This window comes from Zingiber officinale, chromosome 4B (genome assembly GCF_018446385.1).
Source record: "Zingiber officinale cultivar Zhangliang chromosome 4B, Zo_v1.1, whole genome shotgun sequence".
NCBI lineage: Eukaryota > Viridiplantae > Streptophyta > Magnoliopsida > Zingiberales > Zingiberaceae > Zingiber > Zingiber officinale.
The window spans coordinates 138,108,692-138,130,759 of NC_055993.1; the positions used below are offsets into that span (position 1 = coordinate 138,108,692).

The 22,068-nt window shown below is 43.7% G+C and overlaps 2 protein-coding genes across 4 annotated transcripts; one reads left to right on the top strand and one right to left on the bottom strand.

Moving 5' to 3' along the window:
* Window positions 1-240: 240 nt before the first annotated feature.
* LOC121977011 (probable carboxylesterase 18) lies at window positions 241-1,374 on the top strand. The gene has a single exon (XM_042529481.1). It carries the CDS (start codon window positions 298-300, stop codon window positions 1,372-1,374), a length of 1,077 nt encoding a protein of 358 aa, XP_042385415.1. The 5' UTR covers window positions 241-297.
* Window positions 1,375-1,698: 324 nt separating this feature from the next.
* Window positions 1,699-18,288, bottom strand: LOC121977009 (auxin response factor 7-like). 3 transcript variants are annotated; one of them, XM_042529480.1, is made up of 16 exons: window positions 18,060-18,288; window positions 17,897-17,973; window positions 17,363-17,789; window positions 6,364-6,479; window positions 5,882-5,977; window positions 5,713-5,769; window positions 5,254-5,406; window positions 5,016-5,100; window positions 4,547-4,637; window positions 4,248-4,412; window positions 3,846-3,965; window positions 3,680-3,752; window positions 3,404-3,575; window positions 2,240-2,670; window positions 1,930-2,120; window positions 1,699-1,825 (listed from the first exon to the last, which is right to left on the bottom strand). In XM_042529480.1, the coding sequence occupies exons 3-16, from the start codon at window positions 17,406-17,408 to the stop codon at window positions 1,723-1,725; spliced, it is 1,899 nt and encodes a 632-aa protein (XP_042385414.1). In that variant the 5' UTR covers window positions 17,409-17,789; window positions 17,897-17,973; window positions 18,060-18,288; the 3' UTR covers window positions 1,699-1,722. The 3 variants fall into 3 exon arrangements, with proteins under 3 accessions (XP_042385414.1, XP_042385412.1, XP_042385413.1); XM_042529478.1 differs by having other exon boundaries at window positions 4,248-4,415; XM_042529479.1 differs by lacking the exons at window positions 17,897-17,973; window positions 18,060-18,288 and having other exon boundaries at window positions 4,248-4,415; window positions 17,363-17,794.
* Window positions 18,289-22,068: the final 3,780 nt, after the last annotated feature.

The following is a 22,068-nucleotide window of genomic DNA, read 5'->3' on the forward strand; positions in this document are numbered from 1 at the left end:
CTTGTAAACATTCTCAAATCTCGATGGGTGTTTTGGACTATCCTAAATTTTGAGTAAGCCCTCTGAAAAATTACTGTTTTTTTTTTATTATATGAAATTTTTATCCTTCAAAATACAGAAATATATTTGTTTTTTTTAGAGTAAAAGTGGTAAATATCTATTTCAATTAATTTGATATTTATAAAAAAAGGAAAGGAAACCAACCGACACGTGCTCTTCTTCCACCTGATCTGGATGTTTATTTACGGTTAATGGCCAGCGTGAATCCACCAATCACCCAGGAAGCCGAGCGCCAAGATGACGGAAACCGATCCTTCACCAGCGAAGCCCCGGCCTTCCGCCGCCTCCCTCAAGCTCCCGTGGAAGACGCGGATCTCCGTCGCTGCCCTTTCCGCCGTCACTGACTTCTGCCGCCGCTCCAACGGCTCCCTCAACCGCTCCCTCCTTTCCTTACTCGACGCCCGCTCTCCGGCCACCGCGACCCCCGTCCGCGGCGTCCGCACCGCCGACGTCACCGTCGACACCTCCCGTAACCTCTGGTTCCGCCTCTTCGTCCCTAGCTCCGGCGAGTCCCTTCCCGTCATCGTCTTCTTCCATGGCGGCGGCTTCGCCTTTCTCTCCCCTGACTCCCGTATCTACGACGCCGTCTGCCGCCGGATCTGCCGAAAGATCCCAGCCCTGGTGCTATCCGTTAACTACCGCCGTTCCCCGGAGCACCGCTACCCGGCGCCATACGATGACGGGGCGGACGTCCTTCGATTCCTCGACGGCGATGGGCTGGCAACCGCTGACGCTGCCGCCGCGGGACTGGCGGATCTCTCCAGCTGCTTCCTGGCGGGCGACTCCGCGGGGGCGAACATCGCGCACCACATGGGGCGGCGGTGGGCGGCGGGCTCGTGGGAGCGAATACGGTTGGCGGGGATGGTGCTGATCCAGCCGTTCTTCGGCGGGGAGGAGCGGACGGAGGCGGAGCTACGGTTGACGAAAGCGCCGGTCGTGTCGGTGGAACGCACGGACTGGATGTGGCGAGCCTTCCTGCCGGAGGGGGCGGACAGGGACCACGAGGCGGCGAACCCGTTCGGGCCGAGGGCAGAGGGGGAGCTGGAGGCGGCACTGCCGGAGGCGATGGTGGTGGTGGGGGGATTCGACCCGCTGCAGGACTGGCAGCGTAGGTACTACGAGGGCCTGCGTGCTAGGGGGAGGGCAGCGCGGCTAGTGGAGTACCCGCAGGCCATGCACGCCTTCTACGCCTTCCCGGAGATCAAGGAGTCGGCTATCGTCCTGGATGAAATCAAAGGCTTCATCGACGGCCTTCGAGTTCGATCCACCACCACCGAACAGAAAGATGGAGACGCCGGCGATGAAAATCAATAATAGCAGATAAATTTGTTTGCCCTAATCTGGCTAATTTCCAATATTTATTTTCAAATCCAGTTCCATATTAAAGCAGAAAAAAAAAAATGCTCCGTATATGAAAAAGCACGTGCAAAGCAAATGATGCACTCAGCTCACAAGAGCAGTGCGGTGCATCTCTTTCACCCCATACATTGCGCTTCGTTTCCTCCTATCCAAAGAAAGAACATCTCCTATGCCCTAGCAATAAGTTCCCATCCGTTTCTTTGTCCTGTGCCAACACAAAAGAATGGGAATCTTTAATTGAACACACATTGGTGCATTACCTTGTTCATCAATGGCGTACAAGGTCAGCTAGCTAATTGGAGTTCAACCAGACAATTTCGTGTCCGGAAATTTCACTCTTGGTTTGAGCCTTTTCGCCTCATCGCATGTGTAGATATGCATTTTTCTTACCATGCTGCAGAACTCACTGCAAGTGGTAGTAATGGTCACTTGAAGTGCAAATCAAACAAATCTGTTTCTTGTAGGTTTGTGGTGTGTATGTAGTTTATGTAGAAAGGTTTAAGTTCTTACTTCCAGGGATCATCGCCGACCATCATCGTGTCGCCCTCATCATCTGTGTACGCGACCTCCCACCTCTTTACCTGACCAGAAAGCTCTCCCTCAATATCAAACATCTCTTCTAGCTTCCGAAGAAGTTGACCATATCCATGTAATCTGGTCAGATCAACTGCCCTCCCAACTGCCATTCCATGCATATGAACCTGCAAATCGAATATGTCGATGATAATGATAAATAGTACTCTGTTGTAGCACCTATAACTCTGCATTTAATCGAATAAGATCCATGATCAGGGAGAAACTTGAAACATGTTGTTACAACCTTGGTGCAGCTCCTCAAGTGTCTGCGTTGAGTTTCTAGAGGTGACCTTATGCATGACCTTTCCAGCTCACAATGAAGCTCTGATTCCACATCCTTAGATGCCGCCGGTAGTTCCTCGACAATACCTTCAGTTACTGGAGAAATTTCCCCTGCAATAGAGCTCTTCACTAGCTTAAATCCAAATAGTCTCCAGTCTGAACTAGTTTCCTGCTTTTTGTTTTCTTTCTCAGTTATTTCCACCGAGGAGTCGCAATGTTTTGTCGTAATTGGCCGGCATGTGGCACTGTCAATTGTTGATTTTCTATGCCCTAGATTAGATGCGGATGAGAACAGAGATGATGGCATGGATGGTGTATGCAGCTCTTGTCCTTTTTGCAACTGAGAAAATGATAAAGATTGGGCACTCTCACAAGGGGCTGCTTGCCACAAACCTAAAACAAGGAACAAGACGATACTATCAGAAGTCAAAACAGCTAAATTTTGTTGGAAAAAAAAAAGAGAAGCTTTAAGTAGTGAAGATTAGCATAGCCACATCACAAGCACATAAGCCACATGTTTGTCTCTTGGAAACTCAAGCAAGTGATTGTCTCTACCAGTGGATCATTTTAATAAAGCCAAAGAATTGCTAGGATTGGTACTTTTAGACATTTTAATGTTCAAAGTTAACATATGGAAACCATGAAATTCTTCTGCATATTTCCTGTTAAAAAAAATTTCAGGATTTCATATGTTTACCAACACCTGTAAGTTTCTTCATTAGTGAAATATTTTTATTTCATGCACAACAATTTCAAGCTGTCAATTTTCACCATCAAAGTATTTCGTGTAGCAACGATAAAATATAATAAAATTTATTTAAATATAGATGATGATATAATAAGAGATACAACTCAATGACATAGGAAAGAATTCATATATAATCGACCTCATCTAGTGAGGATAAGACTTATGGTTGCTTGTCATGACATGGCATAATCAACTTAACAGAAGCAGATGAAAACACTCACTTCTTATGTTGCACAGGCTACTATAGGTCCAAATGACATAACTGATGATATCTCGTGTAAACAAATTTAAGAGAATAGGATCAAGACAACAATAAACAAATAGGATATCAAATATGTATAGAGTGACATGAAGCTAAAAAGGTTAGGACCATCATACCAAACATTGAAGCAGAATCTGTTCTTATAGCAGGTAAAACAGATGTTCTTGTCCGTTTGTTGTTTCTCTGCACTGATTGAGAGGTTGTTGGATTAGCTGCCACGAGTGGTTCCAATTCCCATGGTGAAACCCTGTCTGACCGGGCTATGAGGGAAGATTCATCCCATTGAACCTAGAAACAAGGTTTAGAAAGTTACAGTTCGAAATTATAAGGCAATAAACCAGGAATTCAGTAAGTTGATCTAAAGTGCTGATTAGCATAACACTCAATAAAACCTTTAAAGATCGCCATTCTGAATCTGCCCATTGAGATGGTGTCATGTCAACACCAGTGATAGTGCCACTAAACCTATAAAAATATTAAGACACTACCTTTTAAGATACAGATTAAACTGGACAATTTTCATGGGTTCGTTAATAACTTAATATCCAGTTAACGCACCTTTGCTCTAGAGCTTCATCACCCTCAAATCTCATCTTGAATCTCATCCCAACAGTGAATTTGAAAGTCTTGGATTCAAGATATTTGTTGACACTTATAATGAACTCTGATTGGCTTGTCCTGAAAACAAAACGATAATTACATTCTTTTTCATTTACGACCTACACAAATATGAGTAGGCATTACACATGAAAAAAAACAAGTACGAAGATAACCAACTCCAAACCAATGTAGAAAATCAAAGTTGACAAACTTATACGCTTAAGCACCCTTTCATTAGTAAAACTACATCTACGATTAGAAAATACAAGCCAATCATCATCATGCATGTTCCTATATGAATGTGCTGAGAGAGAAAATAACATCACGATGAGAAGAAATTCAAAAGCAATCAGATCTAACCTTGGTTTATAGAAAACGGAAAAAAGAGTCCCAGTAGCAATAGCATGAGATGCAGTAGCTAGCACCCCAAGATGCATGCTATGACTGGATATGACTGATGATGTCATGTTGTTTAGTCTGCTCTTAAGTCTTCTAACTCCGACTCGAAGCTCATTATTCTCACCTCTGCTACGCACACAAAGCGCTTAAATAGTAATTCCCAAGATGAGAACTTATCCAAGAAAATCAACCACAACTACAAAATCCATCATGGAAGATAAATGGAAGGGAAAAAACATGGTCGATAGTACATCTTGTACCGTAAAAAAATAAATGCATCACCAGCTACCAATCTCTTAGAGCTAAGAAAGACACTCCAACCAGTTGTAAGCAAATGACGTCTTGGCTGCCCTGGAAGAAGAGTAGGAACTCCAATTAACACATAGAACTTATTAATTCTGGTAGATTGAAAAACTTGCAAAATATCACAGTTATCTAGCTCAACTATATGAGTAATATTAAACATTGTCGTGTATAAATAGCAGATGACTAAAATATCCAAAGCAGATTATGAAATTCACAAATTATGAAGTACAACATTAATTTTACAATTAATTTCATAGATGCGCCTTTTTATGAGGCCAGGAAAAAATAAATACATTTTCATTGCAAAGAAGCATGAAAACAAATCATTTGATCCTGATAAAAAGGAAATTTATTGGGGGTCAAACAACAAAGGGTGAGATTTTGAGTAACATGAATATCTCAGCAATTTGGTGTGTTATATACCTCGATAGATGTGACGAAAATGCCACTCATTTCCATGAAGATCTTTGGCAACCAACTCTTGGCAAGGTGGATTCTGGGACATATCCTAAACAGAGATATTGAAGCAAATTCAAAGATGAAACTTTCTCAACATTTTCTAGATAAATATGACAACTGTTGGTTCGTCAGATACACAGTCCATATATCTTAATACTAAGTAGGTCATACAATCAGTTCATTTTTCTTAAAACCAACTGACCAGTGGAGGAAGGCACTCATCTGCATGCTTCCTAAGAACTGAGAATCCCCCATGGGTGCTCGTGTCGGATGCAGTTAGGATCTTACAGAAAGAATGGACACTGCTGTTTTGCAGATCCAATAGTGGAGGATCTGGACTAGTGATCTCATCTTGCTGATTAGTATAAAGATATAAGAAAAATAGATCAGTAGAACAATCAATAGTCTTGCCAGTACATCATAGTAGCAACAAAGAGAATCACAGAATCAGATTGAAGCAAAGCAATCAGATTTAATTATGTGATTACACCAAAGTAAAAATTAGCATCCAAAACTCAAAATCCACTTTACCATAGCATCATCAGCATAAAGAATGAAATGATTATGAACATGTTCAAACTAAAAAAGGAGAGAATGTAAAACTTCTAAATGATATACATTGTGGAGGCATCAAGAGGTACACAAATACAGAAATACTTACATTCACTTCAGGATGCAGTGTGATCTGTGCATATACTTCATCAGTGTCTGGTTCAACCTGCATATATTTGAATGGAAAAAAGGAGCATTCAGTTCACCAGTGCTTTAAGGATGAAGAAAGATGAAAGACATAAATTAGTCATATCAAAGAATCCATTCAAATAGCTTACCTGAAGTTGAATGTGTACTGCCCTGCACAGAAGCTTTGATGGAAGATTGAACAAGGGCATCTTCTGGTTAAGCTCCTGATTTATTGATGCTTCAAGCTGCAATACAGAAGGAAAAGAAATTAAACACTGTTATGAGCATCTACCTCAAGTCAGTCTACCAAATGGGAAATAAATCAACATAGCTACTTTAATATAATTATGTCATAAACTACAATCATCAAAGAAAAAAAAAGGTTTCACTACATGCATAATGGAATTACAGATCAATTTGTTCAAAAGAACAGAGATGGTATAACTAGAATCTGATGTGCTGTAAATCATTCAAACATGCACGATTTGAAATGATCAACATTGTAGTATCCTGATGATGGAAATTGAAATTTTTCCAGAAAAAAAAAAATTAAATGTGTGAGAAAATTGGGCTAGCTTTACTTAAAAAAAACTAGCTAGACAAATAAAGGGATTTAAAATCTTTCAAGTACCTGTTCCATATGACCCTGAGGAAAGTAATAAACTCTTTCTCCTACACAAGGTAGAGTAACCATAGGCCCAGCACATGCTTTCCATAGCTCAGTGTACATTACATCTTGAAAGCAACCTATATACAGAAATTCTATAACCAAATGAGGACATAAATCAAGGAATATGAAGAATGGTTGATGATAGCTAACAAGGAATTTTCTAACCTAACTCAGTCTATAGTATTACAAACAAGCAATCAAAAAGTATCCTTACTGAAGGAGGACATGTCTAGAAAATAGATGAACAATCTCATTTGGATGCATATATTAAATGTTGGAAATTGGTTTTCATAACCAATAAACCAAATAGGGACATTGATGGCTATTTTATGGGTAGACCATTGTAACACAATATTTGAATATTTTGAGTGAATGAGAAATTAATGTCTGAGACTATTCAAGTTACAAATTACAAAGTGTTGATGCGATTAAATCAGATAAAGATATTGGCTTGAATATGAATGAGGTTCATGGATCGTGAATACATGAACACTAACTCTAAGTATGTGTAAATGTCAATTCATGTGGAACTGTTAAGGGGGTGAGAAATCAACTACAATCAGGGTTGATTTTTTGCAATTAGGCTACGAAAAGGGTAGAAAATAATTAATTAATAATTAATTATGCTCCATCATCTGGAAATTGTACCATGCATATAGTTGGAATTTGGAGCACACGAAACCTGTGGAGAACACGCATTCGACTTGGACTGAAGCTACGGTCCTCATGCAGTTAGTATGTGATATGGTCCCGAGTATAGGATCGAGTCACAGGTCGAGATCCGGACCCGTACTTGGTCATGCAACATGTAAGGGGGAAAGAGAGGAGGAAAGACTCGTCCTAGACAGAGTCCCAATTACTCAATTTTCTTCCTCTCTTCATTGATAATAACACTCCTTTTATAAGGAGTTAATTGCATGGGCTATTCAAGGAGAAAAAGGAAAAGGCAATCCCTAAAGGAAACAAGGAATCAAATAAATAAATGCCTTTTATTTATTTCTACTTATAACAGTAGCAAATTTGGGCAGTAGCAAAATTTGGACAGTAACCAAATAGGCAGTAGTAGATTTATTCAGTAGCTAATTAGGTAGTAGCAGATTTATTCCAAGCTAGTAATTTGCTTCCAATTATAGTGGCGTCCAACAAAGGCGTCCACATCATCACTCCCCTCCTCGATGTTGATCTTGTCCTCAAGCTCGAACGTTGGGTAGACGGAGAGGAACTTCCCGGCCGGTTCCCAAGTAGCATCTTTAATGGAGGAACCTGCTCAATGCACTAAGTACTCCCGTGTCCCTTTGTTAAGACGGCTGCGCAGAATTGTCTGGGGAACAGGTAAAGTTTGGCCTTCACACATCTGAGGTAAGGTTCCTGCATTATCTGGTGGAGAGCCCTTATATGGCTTTAGCAATGAGACGTGAAAAACATCATGGATGCGGCTATCAGGCGATAAATCAAGTCTGTAAGCAACAGACCCAATGCGTGCCGCAACCTGAAATGGACCGAAATATTTGGGAAGCAACTTGTGATGACGTTGGCGAGCCACCGATAGTTGACGATACGGTTAGAGGCGCAGCCAGACCCAGTCACCCACTGCAAAGCTCAGGGGGCGTTTGGTTCTTTCCTAAGAATAGGAATCGGAATGGAAATCATTGTATTGTGGAATGAGAATGGGAATAGGTATGAGCATGGATATCACTCTTAAAAGCAATGTTTGGTTAGTTGTATATTTTTTATCGGAATAAATCAAAATTTCCTTTTTTACTCTTAAAGGAAAATAAGAGAAAAAAATTAGATGTGAAAGAAAGATGAATGTGAGAGAAAAATATGATGAAAGAGAATGATGAGAGATAAAGTATGATGAGAGAGAAAGTGTGATGAGAAAGAATGAAGAGAGAGAAAGTGTGATGAGAGAAAATGAGAAAAAAAGTGTGATAGGAGAGAGCATGATGAGAGAAGATGAGAAAGAAAATATGATGTGAGAGAAAGTATGATGGGAGAGGATGAAGAGAGAGAAAATGTAATGAGAAAAAATGAGGAGAGAGAATGTGATGAGAGAGAAATTATGGTGAAAGAAAGTGTGATGAGAAAAAAAAAGAACAATGAGTGTGATGGGAGAGATTGAGGAGAGAGAAAGTACGATGAGGGAGAAAGTATAATGAGAGAGAAAGTGTGTTGAGGAAAAAAAATGAGAGAATGTGACAAGAGAGATTGAGGAGAGAGAAAGTGTGATGAGAAAAAAAGAGAAAAGAGAGTGATGGGAGAGATTGAGGAGAGAGAAAGTATGATGAGAAAAAAAGAAGGAAGAGAGTGCGATGGAAGAGATTGAGGAGAGAGAAAGTATGATGAGAGAGAAAGTGTAATGAGAAAAAAGAGGAAAGAGAATGTGTAAGGAGAGAGAAAGTGTGTGATAAAATGATGAGAGAGAAAATATTACGAGAGAGAACAAGGAGAGAGAAGTGATATGAAAAAATAAATAAATAAATATATTTTGATATTAAGGGAGAATTTTAGTTTTAGGTCAAGGGTATTTTTGGAATAAGGGAATATTTTGATTGATGAAAATAGGATAATGGCCCATTGAAGGGGAGGTACATGGGATTGAGTTATTACCCAATTTCAAGGATTCATTCTCTTATTTGTATTCATATTCCTATAATCCAAACATTAACAATGACCATCAATGATTCTCATTCTCATTCTCCACCCCTATTCCCCTAAACCAAACGCCCCCTCAATTCACTTGAAAGAAATGACTTGAGGGAATAATCTTCTCTTCTATTGAGATTGTATTTATAATAATTTACAGCATAATTACAGCTCAATATCAGGATTAGAATCACTGATTTAGAGGAAAGAAATCACAGAAAAAAATAGACAAAAAACATCCTATAACAAAACTTGCTAAGAATAACCAAGCCAGCTAGCTAGCATAATTTACACGTCAGAGCTTTCCTAAATAATCTGTATTCTCGACACTCCCCCTCAAGCTGGTTTAAAGATATCTTTTATACCCAGCTTGCTTACTAAACACTCAAACTGTCTCCTGTGTAGCCCCTTTGTAAGTAGATCAGCTACCTGTTCAATGGTAGGGATATAGTCCACACTAATCACATGATTGTCTATTTTTTCTTTGATGAAGTACTTGTCGACTTCCATATACTTTGTGCAATCATGAAGTACTGGATTGTGTGCAATCAAAATTGTTGCTTTGTTGTCACACTGCATCTTTATTGGCGCCGACTCTGGTATCTTCAATTCCAATAATAGTCTCTTGATCCACAAAACTTCACATATCCCGTGAGCTAAGGCTCTAAACCCACATTTTGTTTCTTGCTACTCCAAGTGACCAAATTACCACCCACAAACGAGCAATATCCCGAAGTAGACCTTCTATCAGTTAGACTTCCTGCCCAGTCTGCATCAGTGTATGCTTCAACTTGCAGATGTACCCAGGTTTTAAACAGAAGGCCTTTACCGGGTGTTCTCTTTATATACCTTAGGATCCGATACACAGCGTCGAAATGTTCAGACCTAGGCGAGTGCATGAATTGGCTAACTACACTTACCGGAAATGCTATATCAGGTCGAGTGTGTGATAGATAAATCAGTCTCCCGACAAGTCTTTGATAGCGCTCCCTTTCCTTTACTGATTCTGCTGCTGTTGGTTGCAGTTTGACGTAAGGCTCCATAGGCGTCTCAGCCGGCTTGCATCCTAGCATACCAGTTTCGGTCAGCAAGTCAAGGACATATTTTCGTTGGTTGACAAATATACCTTCCTTGAACCTTGCGAACTCCATGCCAAGAAAGTATTTTAACACTCCCAAGTCCTTGATTTCAAATTCTTTTACAAGCTTTCCTTTAAGTTCTTCAAGTTCCTTGTAGTCACTCCCTGTTAGGATGATATCATCAACGTATACAATAAGTACAGCTGTTTTACCTTCCTTTGAGTGTTTGTAAAACATGGTATGATCAGCTTGACTTTGAACATAACCAAGTCGCTTCACAGCCTTGCCAAACCGTTCAAACCATGCCCTTGGGGATTGCTTCGGACCATACAAGGCCTTCTTCAGTTTACACACCTTTCCGACTCCGAACTTTCTTTCAAAACCCGGAGGGAGACTCATAAGCACTTCTTCATTTAGATCTCCATTTAGGAAGGCATTTTTAACATCCAGCTGATATAAGGGCCATTTGAGATTGACCGCAAGTGACAGAAGAACTCGAATTGAGTTAATTTTTGCGACAGGAGCAAATGTTTCCTGGTAATCTATTCCATATGTCTGCGTAAAGCCCTTTGCTACAAGCCTCGCCTTATATCTCTCTACACTCCCATCTGGTTTACTCTTTATAGTGAAGAGCCATCTGCACCCTACTATCTTTTGATCCTTAGGTGCTTCAACAATTTCCCAAGTACCATTTTTCTTTAAGGCATTCATTTCTTCAAACACGGCTAATCTCCAATCCTTGTCCTCCAGTGCTTCCTGAATGTTTCTAGGTACAACAAGTTTTGAAATATTAATAGTTAAATGCCTTATGTGTTTCGGATAAATGGTCATGGGTTATGTATCTGGCAATGGGATGTTTGGTACAAGTTCGAGTGCCTTTTCAAAAGGCAATGGGAAGGTCAAGGTTGTCAAGGTCATTTCCTTGTGGAACAATTGAGATTGGACTAGTAGGCTCAAGAATAATAGGTCAAGTGGAGTTTTCATGTGAGTTAGGGGAAAACGAGGTACCTGGAGTATTTAGAATTCCTTTGCCCGGGGCTTCCAATGAGGCTTGTGCTAGAATGGTTAATTCATCTCTACTTCTTCCAAGGACATTTCTCCTAGAATAAACCAAAGGTTTTCGAAATATTTCCTTTTCTGATAGATCAATTTCATGGTTGACAATTACGAGTTCGGACTCCCCATTATTTTCATTTTGAGATTTTGGAGGCTGGTCAATAACCAAATTTAGAAGAGTTTTAGTTATTTCCCAAAAATTTGGTTCCCTTAGATTCTCCCCCTGAATCAAATTTTTGGTAAAATATGGTTTGGTTTCCATGAAAGTGGCATCCATTGTTACAAAGAACCGTTTTTTTAGAGGATTAAAGAATTTGTAGCCTCTGCGATTTGCAGCATAGCCCAAAAAATACATTTTTCTGCCCTAGGATCTAATTTTACCGTGATCTCTTAGGTATGTGTACATAAGCGGTGCAACCAAATATTTTTAGGGGTAAATCTGAATTGATGTGAGATTCAGGGAAGTACTTTTTCAGACATTGCAACGGAGTGATGTATTTTAAAACTCTAGTAGGCATCCTATTAATCAAATAGGTTGCTATTAGAATTGCATCTCCCCACAAGTATTTTGGAATATTCATGTAAAACATTATGGCCCTAGCAACTTCAAGTAAGTGCCTATTTTTTCTTTCAGAAACTCCATTTTGTTCTGGAGTATCAGGACAGGTTGATTGATGTAAGATGCCTTTTTGTCTCAAAAAAGTTTCTACAAATTGATTGAAATATTCTGTGCCATTATCTCTTCTCAAAATGCTTATTTTTGTTTGAAATTGATTTTCAATCAAATTGTAGAATTCTTTAAAAAATTTCTCAACCTCATTTTTGTTTCTCATCAAAAATACCCAACAAAGTCGAGTATGGTCATCGGTGAAGGTTACAAACCATTTTTGTCCCGATGATGTAGTTACCTTTGAGGGTCCCCACACATCACTGTGGAACAAGATACGAAAAGGCGCCTTTTCATATCAAAAAGGCGCATTTTTATTGTAATGACTCGGCCCCTCAACCCCTTGGGCGACCCATTTGGCGGTCCCTTGAGCGGCCCAACTGGCGACCCCTTATGTCGTCGACCGACGACCCTCTACCGTGTCGTTACTCACTAGGTCTTCCCACCCTTGTCCGATTTTTGCCTTCCTCAGGATTCGAACTCTAGACCTCCAGGCTAAGTACTAGAGTTTATGAATCCTGGTAGGCGCTCACTTGGCTACCAGGATTCATAAACTCTAGTACTTAGCCTGGAGGTCTAGAGTTCGAATCCTGGGGAAGGCAAAAATCCACTGGCCAAGGATGGGAAGACATAGTGAGTAACAGCACGGCCGAGGGTTGTCGGTCGACGACATAAAGGGTCGCCAGTTGGGCCGCCCAAGGGACCGCCAAGGGGCCGCCAAATGGGCTGCCAGTTGGGCCGCCCAAGGGGTCGAGGGGTCGGGTCGTTACATCTGCACAGGGAATAGAAAGAGCCATTATAATATGTTCCTCCTCGTGACAACGAGAGAGAGCGTCTGCAGTACAATTCAAATGACCCGCCTTAAATTCCACCCAGAAGTCGAAGCCTATCAGCTTGTTAATCCAATGTTGTTGGGGTGATGTGTTGATGTGCTGCTCCAACAAGTACTTCAAACTATAATGGTCTGTTCGTATCATAAAGTGGCGGCCCAGCAGGTACGGCCTCCCATGGATAACGGCTTTGGTCAAACCAATGAGTTCTCGTTCATATGCTGCTAATTTGAGATGATGCTCTGCTATTTTTCGACTGAAGAAAGCAATGGGGTGCCCTAGTTGTTGAAGAACTGCTCCAAATCCACTCCCTGAAGCGTCACACTCTACTACAAATTCTTCGGAAAAATTAGGCAAACTAAGCACTGGTGCTTCTGATAGGGACTTCTTTAATTGCCCAAATGCCTCTTCAGCCTCTTGGGACCATTGGAATGCATTCTTCCTAAGAAGACTCATGAGAGGGGTTGTGATTTGCCCGTAAGTCTAGATGAATTTGTGGTAGTAGCCTGTTAGTCCGAGAAATCCCCTGAGTGCTTCGCAAGTTTGAGGTTTGGGTCACTCCTCAATCGCCTGGATTTTGTTGCGATCCACCTCGACCCCTCGGGAATGGATAACATGACCCAAGTAGGATACTTGGGACTGACCAAAGGAACACTTGGATTTTTTTAGAAATAAAAGGTTAGCCTTTAACAATTCAAAGACAAGTCGACAATGTCCCAAGTGAGTATCCCTCATGGGGTTGTAGATCAAGATGTCATCGAAGAAAACCAAAACGAACTTACAGAGATATAGCTGGAAGACTTCATTCATTAGTGCTTGAAAGGTTGACGGGGCGTTGGTGAGGCCGAACGGCATGACCAGGAACTCAAAGTGTCCATAGTGGGTACGGAAGGCTGATTTCTCGATATCCCTCGGGTCCATCCGAATCTGGTGGTATCCGGAGCGCAAGTCTAGTTTGGTGAAGTACTGCGCCCCATAGAGCTCGTCAAGTAATTCCTCTACTATTGGAATGGGAAACTTGTCCTTAACCGTACGGTTGTTGAGCTCACGATAATCGATACAGAAACGCCACGAGCCATCTTATTTTTTTACAAGAAGAACTAATGACGAAAAAGGCGACTTACTAGGGCGAATGATACCCTGGATGAGCATCTGGGTGCATTGTCGCTCGATCTCATCCTTCTGCAGCTGCGGGTAGCGGTAAGGGGGAACCACCACGGGAGCGGATCCTGGCAAGAGCGTGATACGGTGATCACAATTTCAAGGTGAAGGGAGGCCTACAAGTTCTTGAAATAAGTCATCGTAATCCTCAAGCAATGACTCCAGTTTGTTTCCCATGAATTCCTCGCTGCGTATCATGGCTGTACCTGGCTTCGATTCCAACGGGTGACCACGCCAGAGGACCTCCTTGCCCGCCAGGACAAACTTCATCGTCAGGGAACGGAAGTCCCATATAATGGGGCCTAGGGTGCGCAGCCATTTAACTCCCAAAACCATGTCAAACCCCTCCAACGGAAGCATATAGAGATCAACAGAGAAGGTATCTTTGCCCACCTGTAGGGGTACCGACTTGTAGAGGCCTATGCTTGGCACGCACTTTCCGTTGGCAATACATACCTTCAGGCCCAGTCGCTTTTGAATCTCCACCTTCAGGTCTGACACTAGCCCTTCACGCACGAAGTTGTGTGTGCTTCCTGAATCCACCAATACGGAGACAGGTATCCCGTGTGATGCGGCCAACAGCTGCATTATTTGTGAGTTTCTAACCCCATTGATAGCATGGAGGGAAATTTCTGGGTGCGCCTCCCCCTCTTCCTCACCTTCACTGTCATCATCCGGTACTTCAATCCAGAATAGGTGCTTACACTTGTGATCCGTGGAGTAGGACTCGTCGCAATTAAAAACAGAGGCCTTTAGCTCTTCGTTTTGCCATCTCCGCGCGGGATAGGCGCTTGAAGAATGAGGTAGGTGGAGTCCCTTTGCTGTTGTCCCCCATGGCCTTGGTCTTTGCTATAGGAGGGCCTCCACTGCTAGGGTTGAACTTGGATGTGATTCCGCCCCAATTTGTAGGCGCCCGCCTCGATGGAAGTATTGTTTCCGTTCGAATGCCCTGGCCATATTCATTGCAATGCCCAGGTTTCCAGGCTTCTGTAGCTCAATGTCGATACGAAGATCTTCAACTAGCCCTGCTGTGAACAAGTCAACCTGTTGTCGGGGTCCGAGGTCCGAGGTTCGAGCGAGGAGAGATTGAAATTGGCGCTGGTAGTCTTCTACAGAGCTTGTCTGCTTCAGATTTGCTAGCTCTCCCAAAGGGTTGTTGCTTAGAGGCGGGCCAAAGCGGATATGACAGTGGTCTCTGAATTGCTTCTAAGTCATCTCTGGCTCTTCTTGCTCTACCTGATCAAACCAAAGTTGGGCTTCCCCTACCAAGTGGAAGGCAGCAAGGCCAACCTTGTCAGCCTCTGTGGTCCTTTGATTGGTAAAGAATTTTTCGCACCTTTTAACCCAGCTCAGCGGATCCCCTTCTCCAGAATAGGCAGGGAACTCCATCTTTGAGTATCGCAGAGCCATGGTGCCGCTAGTTGGCAGTTCAGGTCTGACCCCCGAGCCTCTAGAAGAGTCATACTCTGCGCTAGTAGGGTTGTCTGCAGTGGGTAAAGGTCGTTGTCTAGCATCTTGAACAGTACGGCAAATCTCAGCAATCTGCTCCTCTAGTCCTTGCTGGCGGAAGGTGATTTGCTCCATAAAAACTTGCTGATGCGAGGTCAATTTCTCCATGAAGTCATCAAGTATGGATGCGATCAGATCCGTGTCACTCATGATCGGCTCTGATACCAAGTTGATATGGTCCCGAGTATAGGATTGAGTCATAGATCGAGATCCGGACTCATACTTGGTCATGCAACATGTAAGGGGGAAAGGGAGGAGGAAAGACTCGTCTAGACAAAGTCCCAATTACTCAATTTTCTTCCTCTCTTCATTGATAATAACACTCCTTTTATAAGGAGTTAATTACATGAATCATTCAAGGAGAAAAAAGAAAAGACAATCCCTAAAGGAAACAAGGAATCAAATAAATAAATGCCCTTTATTTATTTCTACTTATAACAGTAGCAAATTTGGGCAGTAGCAGAATTTGGACAACCAAATAGGCAGTAGCAGATTTATTCAGTAGCTAATTAGGTAGTAGTAGATTTATTCCAAGCTAATAATTTGCTTTCGATTATAGTGTCGTCCAACAAAGGCGTCCACATCAGTATGATACCTTCCTCGACTCTCATGGGTTGTATGCAGCGGCGCAAATAGGAAACAATAAATGCAGCCAATGAAGAAGCAACTTGGCAGTGATCAAAGATAGCAAACAGGAAATCTGTGATCAGTTGATCCACTGAATGCAGATACAGCTCTCACTGTAACAGAAAACACTTGCACCACTTATTCCACAGAAAGAGGAACTTGAATTAGCCCTTAGGCTGTGAACCATTTTCACTCGTTACGTAACAAAGTTCAGTATCCATATGTTAGCCAAGATCGGTCACTTTTAACAACTAATTTTTGAGATACAAGTTGCCTAGTGTAGAACTGCAAACTAAATTCGCATGAACAACCAATCATAAACCTGCTATAATAATTTAATTAATTATGGAAAATTTGTAGAATACGGCATACCTTTTATAAAGCTGCCTTTTCACCCTTTGAGGGTGTTCTTCACCCTTTGGAAGATACCTTTCACCCTTATAAATTAATTCTATCTTCTCTTGCTCAATTCACTCAATTCTCAAGTTGTGAGTTCCCCTTTCGAGTTCTTTATCTCTCCTCTCTAAGTGTTCCAAGGCTTCAAAAGTTTGTCAAGACTCAAAATTTGAAGTGCTTCTATTTTGATTCATAGAGCATTGTATCTTGGAAAGCGATTGCCAATCAATCATAAGTACTTGGACGGAGCAATATCATCCTAAAGCGAGAAGGTTTGCCTTCGCATGAACCTTAATTCTCTTATCTGAGAGGATAAACTGACCCGAAATGGTGTTGACATCCATAGAGATGTTTCAACAACCAGTATTATTAAGTTAGTGACTATCGATAGTAAATTGGTGGCAATGTTACCAGAAGGGATATGTCTACCATCCGAATGGGTGTCTCAATAACTGAAGGAGTGTGTTGAGAATCTAAAGACATGATCTGTGTCATTTTACCGTTACCCCACTGGTTCAAATCGTTGACTTGTCAACAAGCTAATTGATCTGACCCAAAATGTTGGACCAATCTCATGGGAGGAGTTCCAACAATATTAAATGGCCATGGCATAATGCCCCCAAAAGCGAAAATTTGGCATCCTGAGATTAATTTATAAAATGAGCTATGTCTGGAAGAATGGACATAAGGGGTACAAAAGAAGATAACAAAATTTGTCCAAAACACACACCAAGATATAAAAAAGGTTCGACATATCAACAATAGACAAATGGAAAGCGGATTCCAGTGAATCCAAAATAGTTTAGTAAATCATGAAACTATTGTTATCTCACATAGTACCTTCTCCAAGGAGTAATAATGCTTAAGCAAAAAATCACAAATAAGCCGAAGAAACCAAGAGGATGAAGAAAGTATTGTCCATATACAAAAATAAGTTCTAAGTACTGAAGAAGACAATCAGGTTACTAAATATATTAGAAGGGCTTCACCTGAATCGTGACTTGAGGTTGACCAACTTGGAGGGATCAAAGACATGAGAATGAATGAAATTTCTCTCAGAAACTTCAATAAAAGAACACTCGCTGGCAGCTTATATACCACCACAATAAAAGCCCTTCTTATCGCGGCGTTAACTGCAAAGCAGCAGCGAAAACTCCACCGTAGCAAAAGGCCAAGCAAGACTCTATTGTTACGCAAAAGATGCCACGCCTATAGTTCCACTGAACTCTCGTCGCCAAATTTGACGCCTTGCTCCTGACAAACAAACCCTAGAAGAAGAGACTCGAGACGCACAATATTTGTCATAGTCGGAGCTTCGTTCTTTAACGCCCGCTGAATGTCTGAAGTCGTCTCTTTTTCGTCTCGTCCGGATTCACCGCAAGGCGCCACCTTTAGCGAGAACTCTCCACCGCAGACCTGAGTCAAAGAACACAGCCAAATGAGAAACTCACCGAAGTTCTCGCAGCCCTCAACCACCAAAGGTCTCTGCCCTCAGGCCTCAGCCGCGCCCAACTCAAACAAACCTTCTCGAATCAGGAAAAGGAGAAAGGAAAACCAGTCCAGAGCTCAGAAAGCAGATCCAATCGCCCAAACACCGACACTGCGAAAACAGAGAAACCGAACCAATCACAATCACCAAAGCCAAAGCCAAACCTCACTTCATGGACGAGCAGGAAGCATCCGAACCCAGGAACAGCCGCAGCACTATTCCACCAGCCTAACCGACAGAGAAGACACGCTATCCGCCAAATCCGAGCTCCTTCTGCTCCCATCCACCTACCAAACCGACGCCCGAGCGATCGGAGTCCTCCTCCTGGCGCGAGGACGACGTCGCGAGCGAGCGAGCGAGGGAGGAAGGATCCGTGATGCACCGCGAGGAAGAACAGGAAATGGTCGGATGACGTGGGACCGGAGAACCACTACCGACTTCACCTACTCCTTTTTTGAAATTATTTTTTAATATTTATTTATTTATATTTATTTGTTTCCTTTTTCGCTGTCTCTGCTACGCCCAGCAATGCCGGCTCCTTCCTGTTTTCAATTAGTTATCCAGTTCCCTCGGAACGCATAGATTTATCCTAGTCCACCACTTACATCTCGAATTAGCGTCCATCACTTCCTTACTTGCCTATCCTAATCGTGTTCCGCAGGAACCCCAGGACCTCCGCAGCGCGGCTTGACCGGGCGCTCTTAGAAGGCCAGTAAGGGTCGGCCACGTGAGCGTCGATGCAGCCGCCCGTCAGAGATCGGACGGCCACTAAGGCGTTCGGTTCCGGGACCCTCCGCTTTCGCGTCGACATCACGGTGGCGGATCCTGTGCGACGCGCGTCGTACACACGTGCCGTCCACAAAACGCTCCGGTGTCGCGCCGGTGCGGACCATTAGCAGATCAACGTGGGGCCCACCGCGGTGCTACGGTGTCCGGTCCCGGGCAGGCACCAGCAGAGAGCCTTGTCCAGTAATGTTCCGGCAATTAAAAGGATCTGACTTTTGTGCTCTTTGGCAATAAATAAGCGACAATGATTAGGAAAATATCATATGTTAATTAAGAGGAAACAAGGGGAGCAATTATTGGGAAATTCTCTAGTAATTTTTTTTAATCAATATCTGCCCCTTTTTAATATTTTCCAAATTTAAATAAAGAAATATTTCTTTTTAATTATGATAATCTAGGCAATTATTGGGTGCTCCTCGAACAGTGTATTTATTGGGCCTCGCTAAATTGAAATTTTCAATTAAGGGCGATTAACATAATTTTTAATGTTTTTGTCCTAAATTGAATACATAGAATTGCATATGATCCGGCGGTAAGAATGGGGAACCCACTTCCTGAAGGGTCTCAGCTTGAGGACCGATGAAGGGCTGACTAAGCGGTTAATGGTCGCGCCGAGCAGTTGAGTAAGTCCGAGCGGATCTAGAGACAACCCATCCAGGAGCTTGAGTTTCCGACGCCAAGGCAGGAGGATCGAAGGGTCGAGCGGGAGTCCGCTCAGCTGCGGCCAAAGGGCCGAGCAGCCAAGATAAGGGCGAGGGTACAAAGGTGGCCGAGCGGCCTATGCTCTCGGCTCGGGATATGGGATATCAGCAGAAGCATGTCTAATGATTAGGCCGTACACAAGATCGCACGATGGAGGATCTTGCCGTCACATTATGGAAAGGTTGATACAGTAGCAGTATGGCCTCATGGACGTCTTCCTGCCATATCCATATCTGGGCATGGCCCTTCTGACAGACCCATGCCTGGGCATGGTCAAAGGCAGGTGGTTGCTTTGATTGACGCGCCCAGGCTTCTTCGAGAGGTCTATATAAGACCTCCATTTCTTCACCGGAGGTATGGAAAAAAGTCTTCATCTTGAGGCCACCTTTTTGTTATTCCTAGCCTGACTTGAGCGTCGGAGGGCCGTCGCCGGGACACCCCTCCTGGCTCGGTTTTTGCTGCAGGTTCGCCGGAGCATTCGAGTATTCAGCAGGGAGCGCCACGTGCCCAGTGTCCGTTGACTCCTGGTTCGGACAGGATCAAATTGGCGCCGTCTGTGGAAACGCTCCTGCATCCGACTGGAAACAATGGATGAGGCTGGACGACAACACACGGTGACGCTTTCGACGGAAGAACTCGAAGCTCTGGTCGAGATGAGGGCCGCTAAACTGGTGGAGCAAAAACAGAAAGCAGCGCCCGAGCGGGCAGAGCAACAAGCAACATCTGCGTCGGGTGGCCGAGCGGAAGCACCTCAAACCACCGTCGCATTCCCTCGGGCCTTATTTCGCACCCCTGAAGTCGCACCAACTCGAAAAGATAGAGGCTCTTCTTCAGACGAAATGCCAAGGCGGGATGACAGAAAAGGGAAAGCTCCCCGGGCGGACTCATCTCCCGAGCGGATCAATCGCCAATTCTCGGAGGTCCCTTCAAAATCATCGAAAAGCTCCGCTCGGGTGCTTATTATTTGGAGGATGAGGAAGGTCGGCAGCTAGATAGGCCGTGGAGCGCGAACCACCTCCAGCCTTACCGGGCAGGGTGAAAGGTGTGTCTATGTAAATCATCTTGTGTACTTTTTTCGACTGAATAGTTGAAATGCAGAAACGGAAAATCAAAAGAACAAATAAGGCACCGCCAACAAAGAAACGAAGGTCCCGAGCCGCTCGGCCGGAGGTAAATGGGTCGAGCCAAGCGCTCGGAAATTGAAGGCCCCGTACCATTCGGACGGAGGTATATTATCCTAGCCAAAATGCTCGACGAAGCAGACCCTGAGTCGGTCGGCCAGGAGTACGTTCTCCAAGCTAGGGAGCAAAAAGATGAAAACACATGGAGCATTCCCCGCTGAACGGCGTATGCATTTAGATTCGTAAGCAAATGACCCGTGCCGGTCGGGGATAAGTTATGAAGGCCAAGGTCGCTTGACCTGGTAAGGAGTTAGCCTTGAAGGCCGTCTAGCCCAGATGTTAAACCGTAGAGCCACGCCGATCGGCTATAAATGTCCGTGCCGACGAGCACCGTCGTTAAAGATCGAGAGCCGCGCCGATCGGCTATAAATAGGCGCGCCGACGAGCACCGTCGTTAAAGATCGAGAGCCGCGCCGATCGGCTATAAATATCCGCGCCGACGAGCACCGTCGTTAAAGATCGAGAGCCCGATCGGCTATAAATAGCCGCGCCGACGAGCACCGTCGTTAAAGATCGAGAGCCGCGCCGATCGGCTATAAATATCCGCGGCTGACGAGCACCGTCGTTAAAGATCGAGAGCCGCGCCGATCGGCTATAAATAGCCGCGCCGACGAGCACCGTCGTTAAAGATCGAGAGCCGCGCCGATCGGCTATAAATATCCGCGCCGACGAGCACCGTCGTTAAAGATCGAGAGCCGCGCCGATCGGCTATAAATAGCCGCGCCGACGAGCACCGTCGTTAAAGATCGAGAGCCGCGCCGATCGGCTATAAATATCCGCGCCGACAAGCACCGTCGTTAAAGATCGAGAGTCGCGCCGATCGGCTATAAATAGCCGCGCCGACGAGCATCGTCGTTAAAGATCGAGAGCCGCGCCGATCGGCTATAAATATCCGAGCGCAAAGCCGACGAGCTATAAACATCCGCGCCGACGAGCCCCGTCGTTAAAAATCGAGAGCCGCGCCGATCGGCTATAAACATCCGCGCCGACGAGCACCGTCGTTAAAAATCGAGAGACGAGCCGGCGTATATAAACGTCCGAGCGGAACGTCGACGAGCACCGTCGTTAAAAATCGAGAGACGAGCCGGCGTCTATAAATGTCCGAGCGAAAGGTCGACGATAACGAGCGTTCGCAAGTACTAAATTAATTAGGTCCGATCGGCCATCGGCTTGCCAACACTTCGCATTCACTGGATGCAAGCAGTGTAGCCAAGCGTTAAACGATTTCGAGGAAAACGAGTCTACCGATTAACCTGATCAGTCGTTTGGTAGGAAACATGAGGAGCCCAACTGATTCTACGAATAAGCAGCAACACACTAGAAGGAGATAATGAAGGGCAAACAAATACAAGCAAAGGGGCATCATTTCATTAGAAGAAAAATTATGCCGAACGGCACGTACAAAAATTTTACATCCGCCGAGCGGATGAAATACAGAAAGTACTTGAAATAACTCGCATCACTCCGGATCCTCAAAATTAAAAAAGGCGTCCGGGATGTCGTCAATCATGGCTGCCAGTTCAGGAGGGGGAATGCT

Excerpts from the sequence above, each read along its gene's own strand:
- LOC121977011 (XM_042529481.1), top strand. The coding sequence starts at position 298 with ATGACGGAAACCGATCCTTCACCAGCGAAGCCCCGGCCTTCCGCCGCC.
- LOC121977009 (XM_042529478.1), bottom strand. The coding sequence starts at position 17,408 with ATGTCTTTGATCCCTCCAAGTTGGTCAACCTCAAGTCACGATTCAG. Across the intron at positions 4,416-4,546 it reads GATGCATTTATTTTTTTACG|CAGAGGTGAGAATAATGAGC; the intron begins GTACAAGATGTA and ends TTGTGTGCGTAG. Across the intron at positions 2,121-2,239 it reads ACTTGAGGAGCTGCACCAAG|GTTCATATGCATGGAATGGC; the intron begins GTTGTAACAACA and ends TTCGATTTGCAG.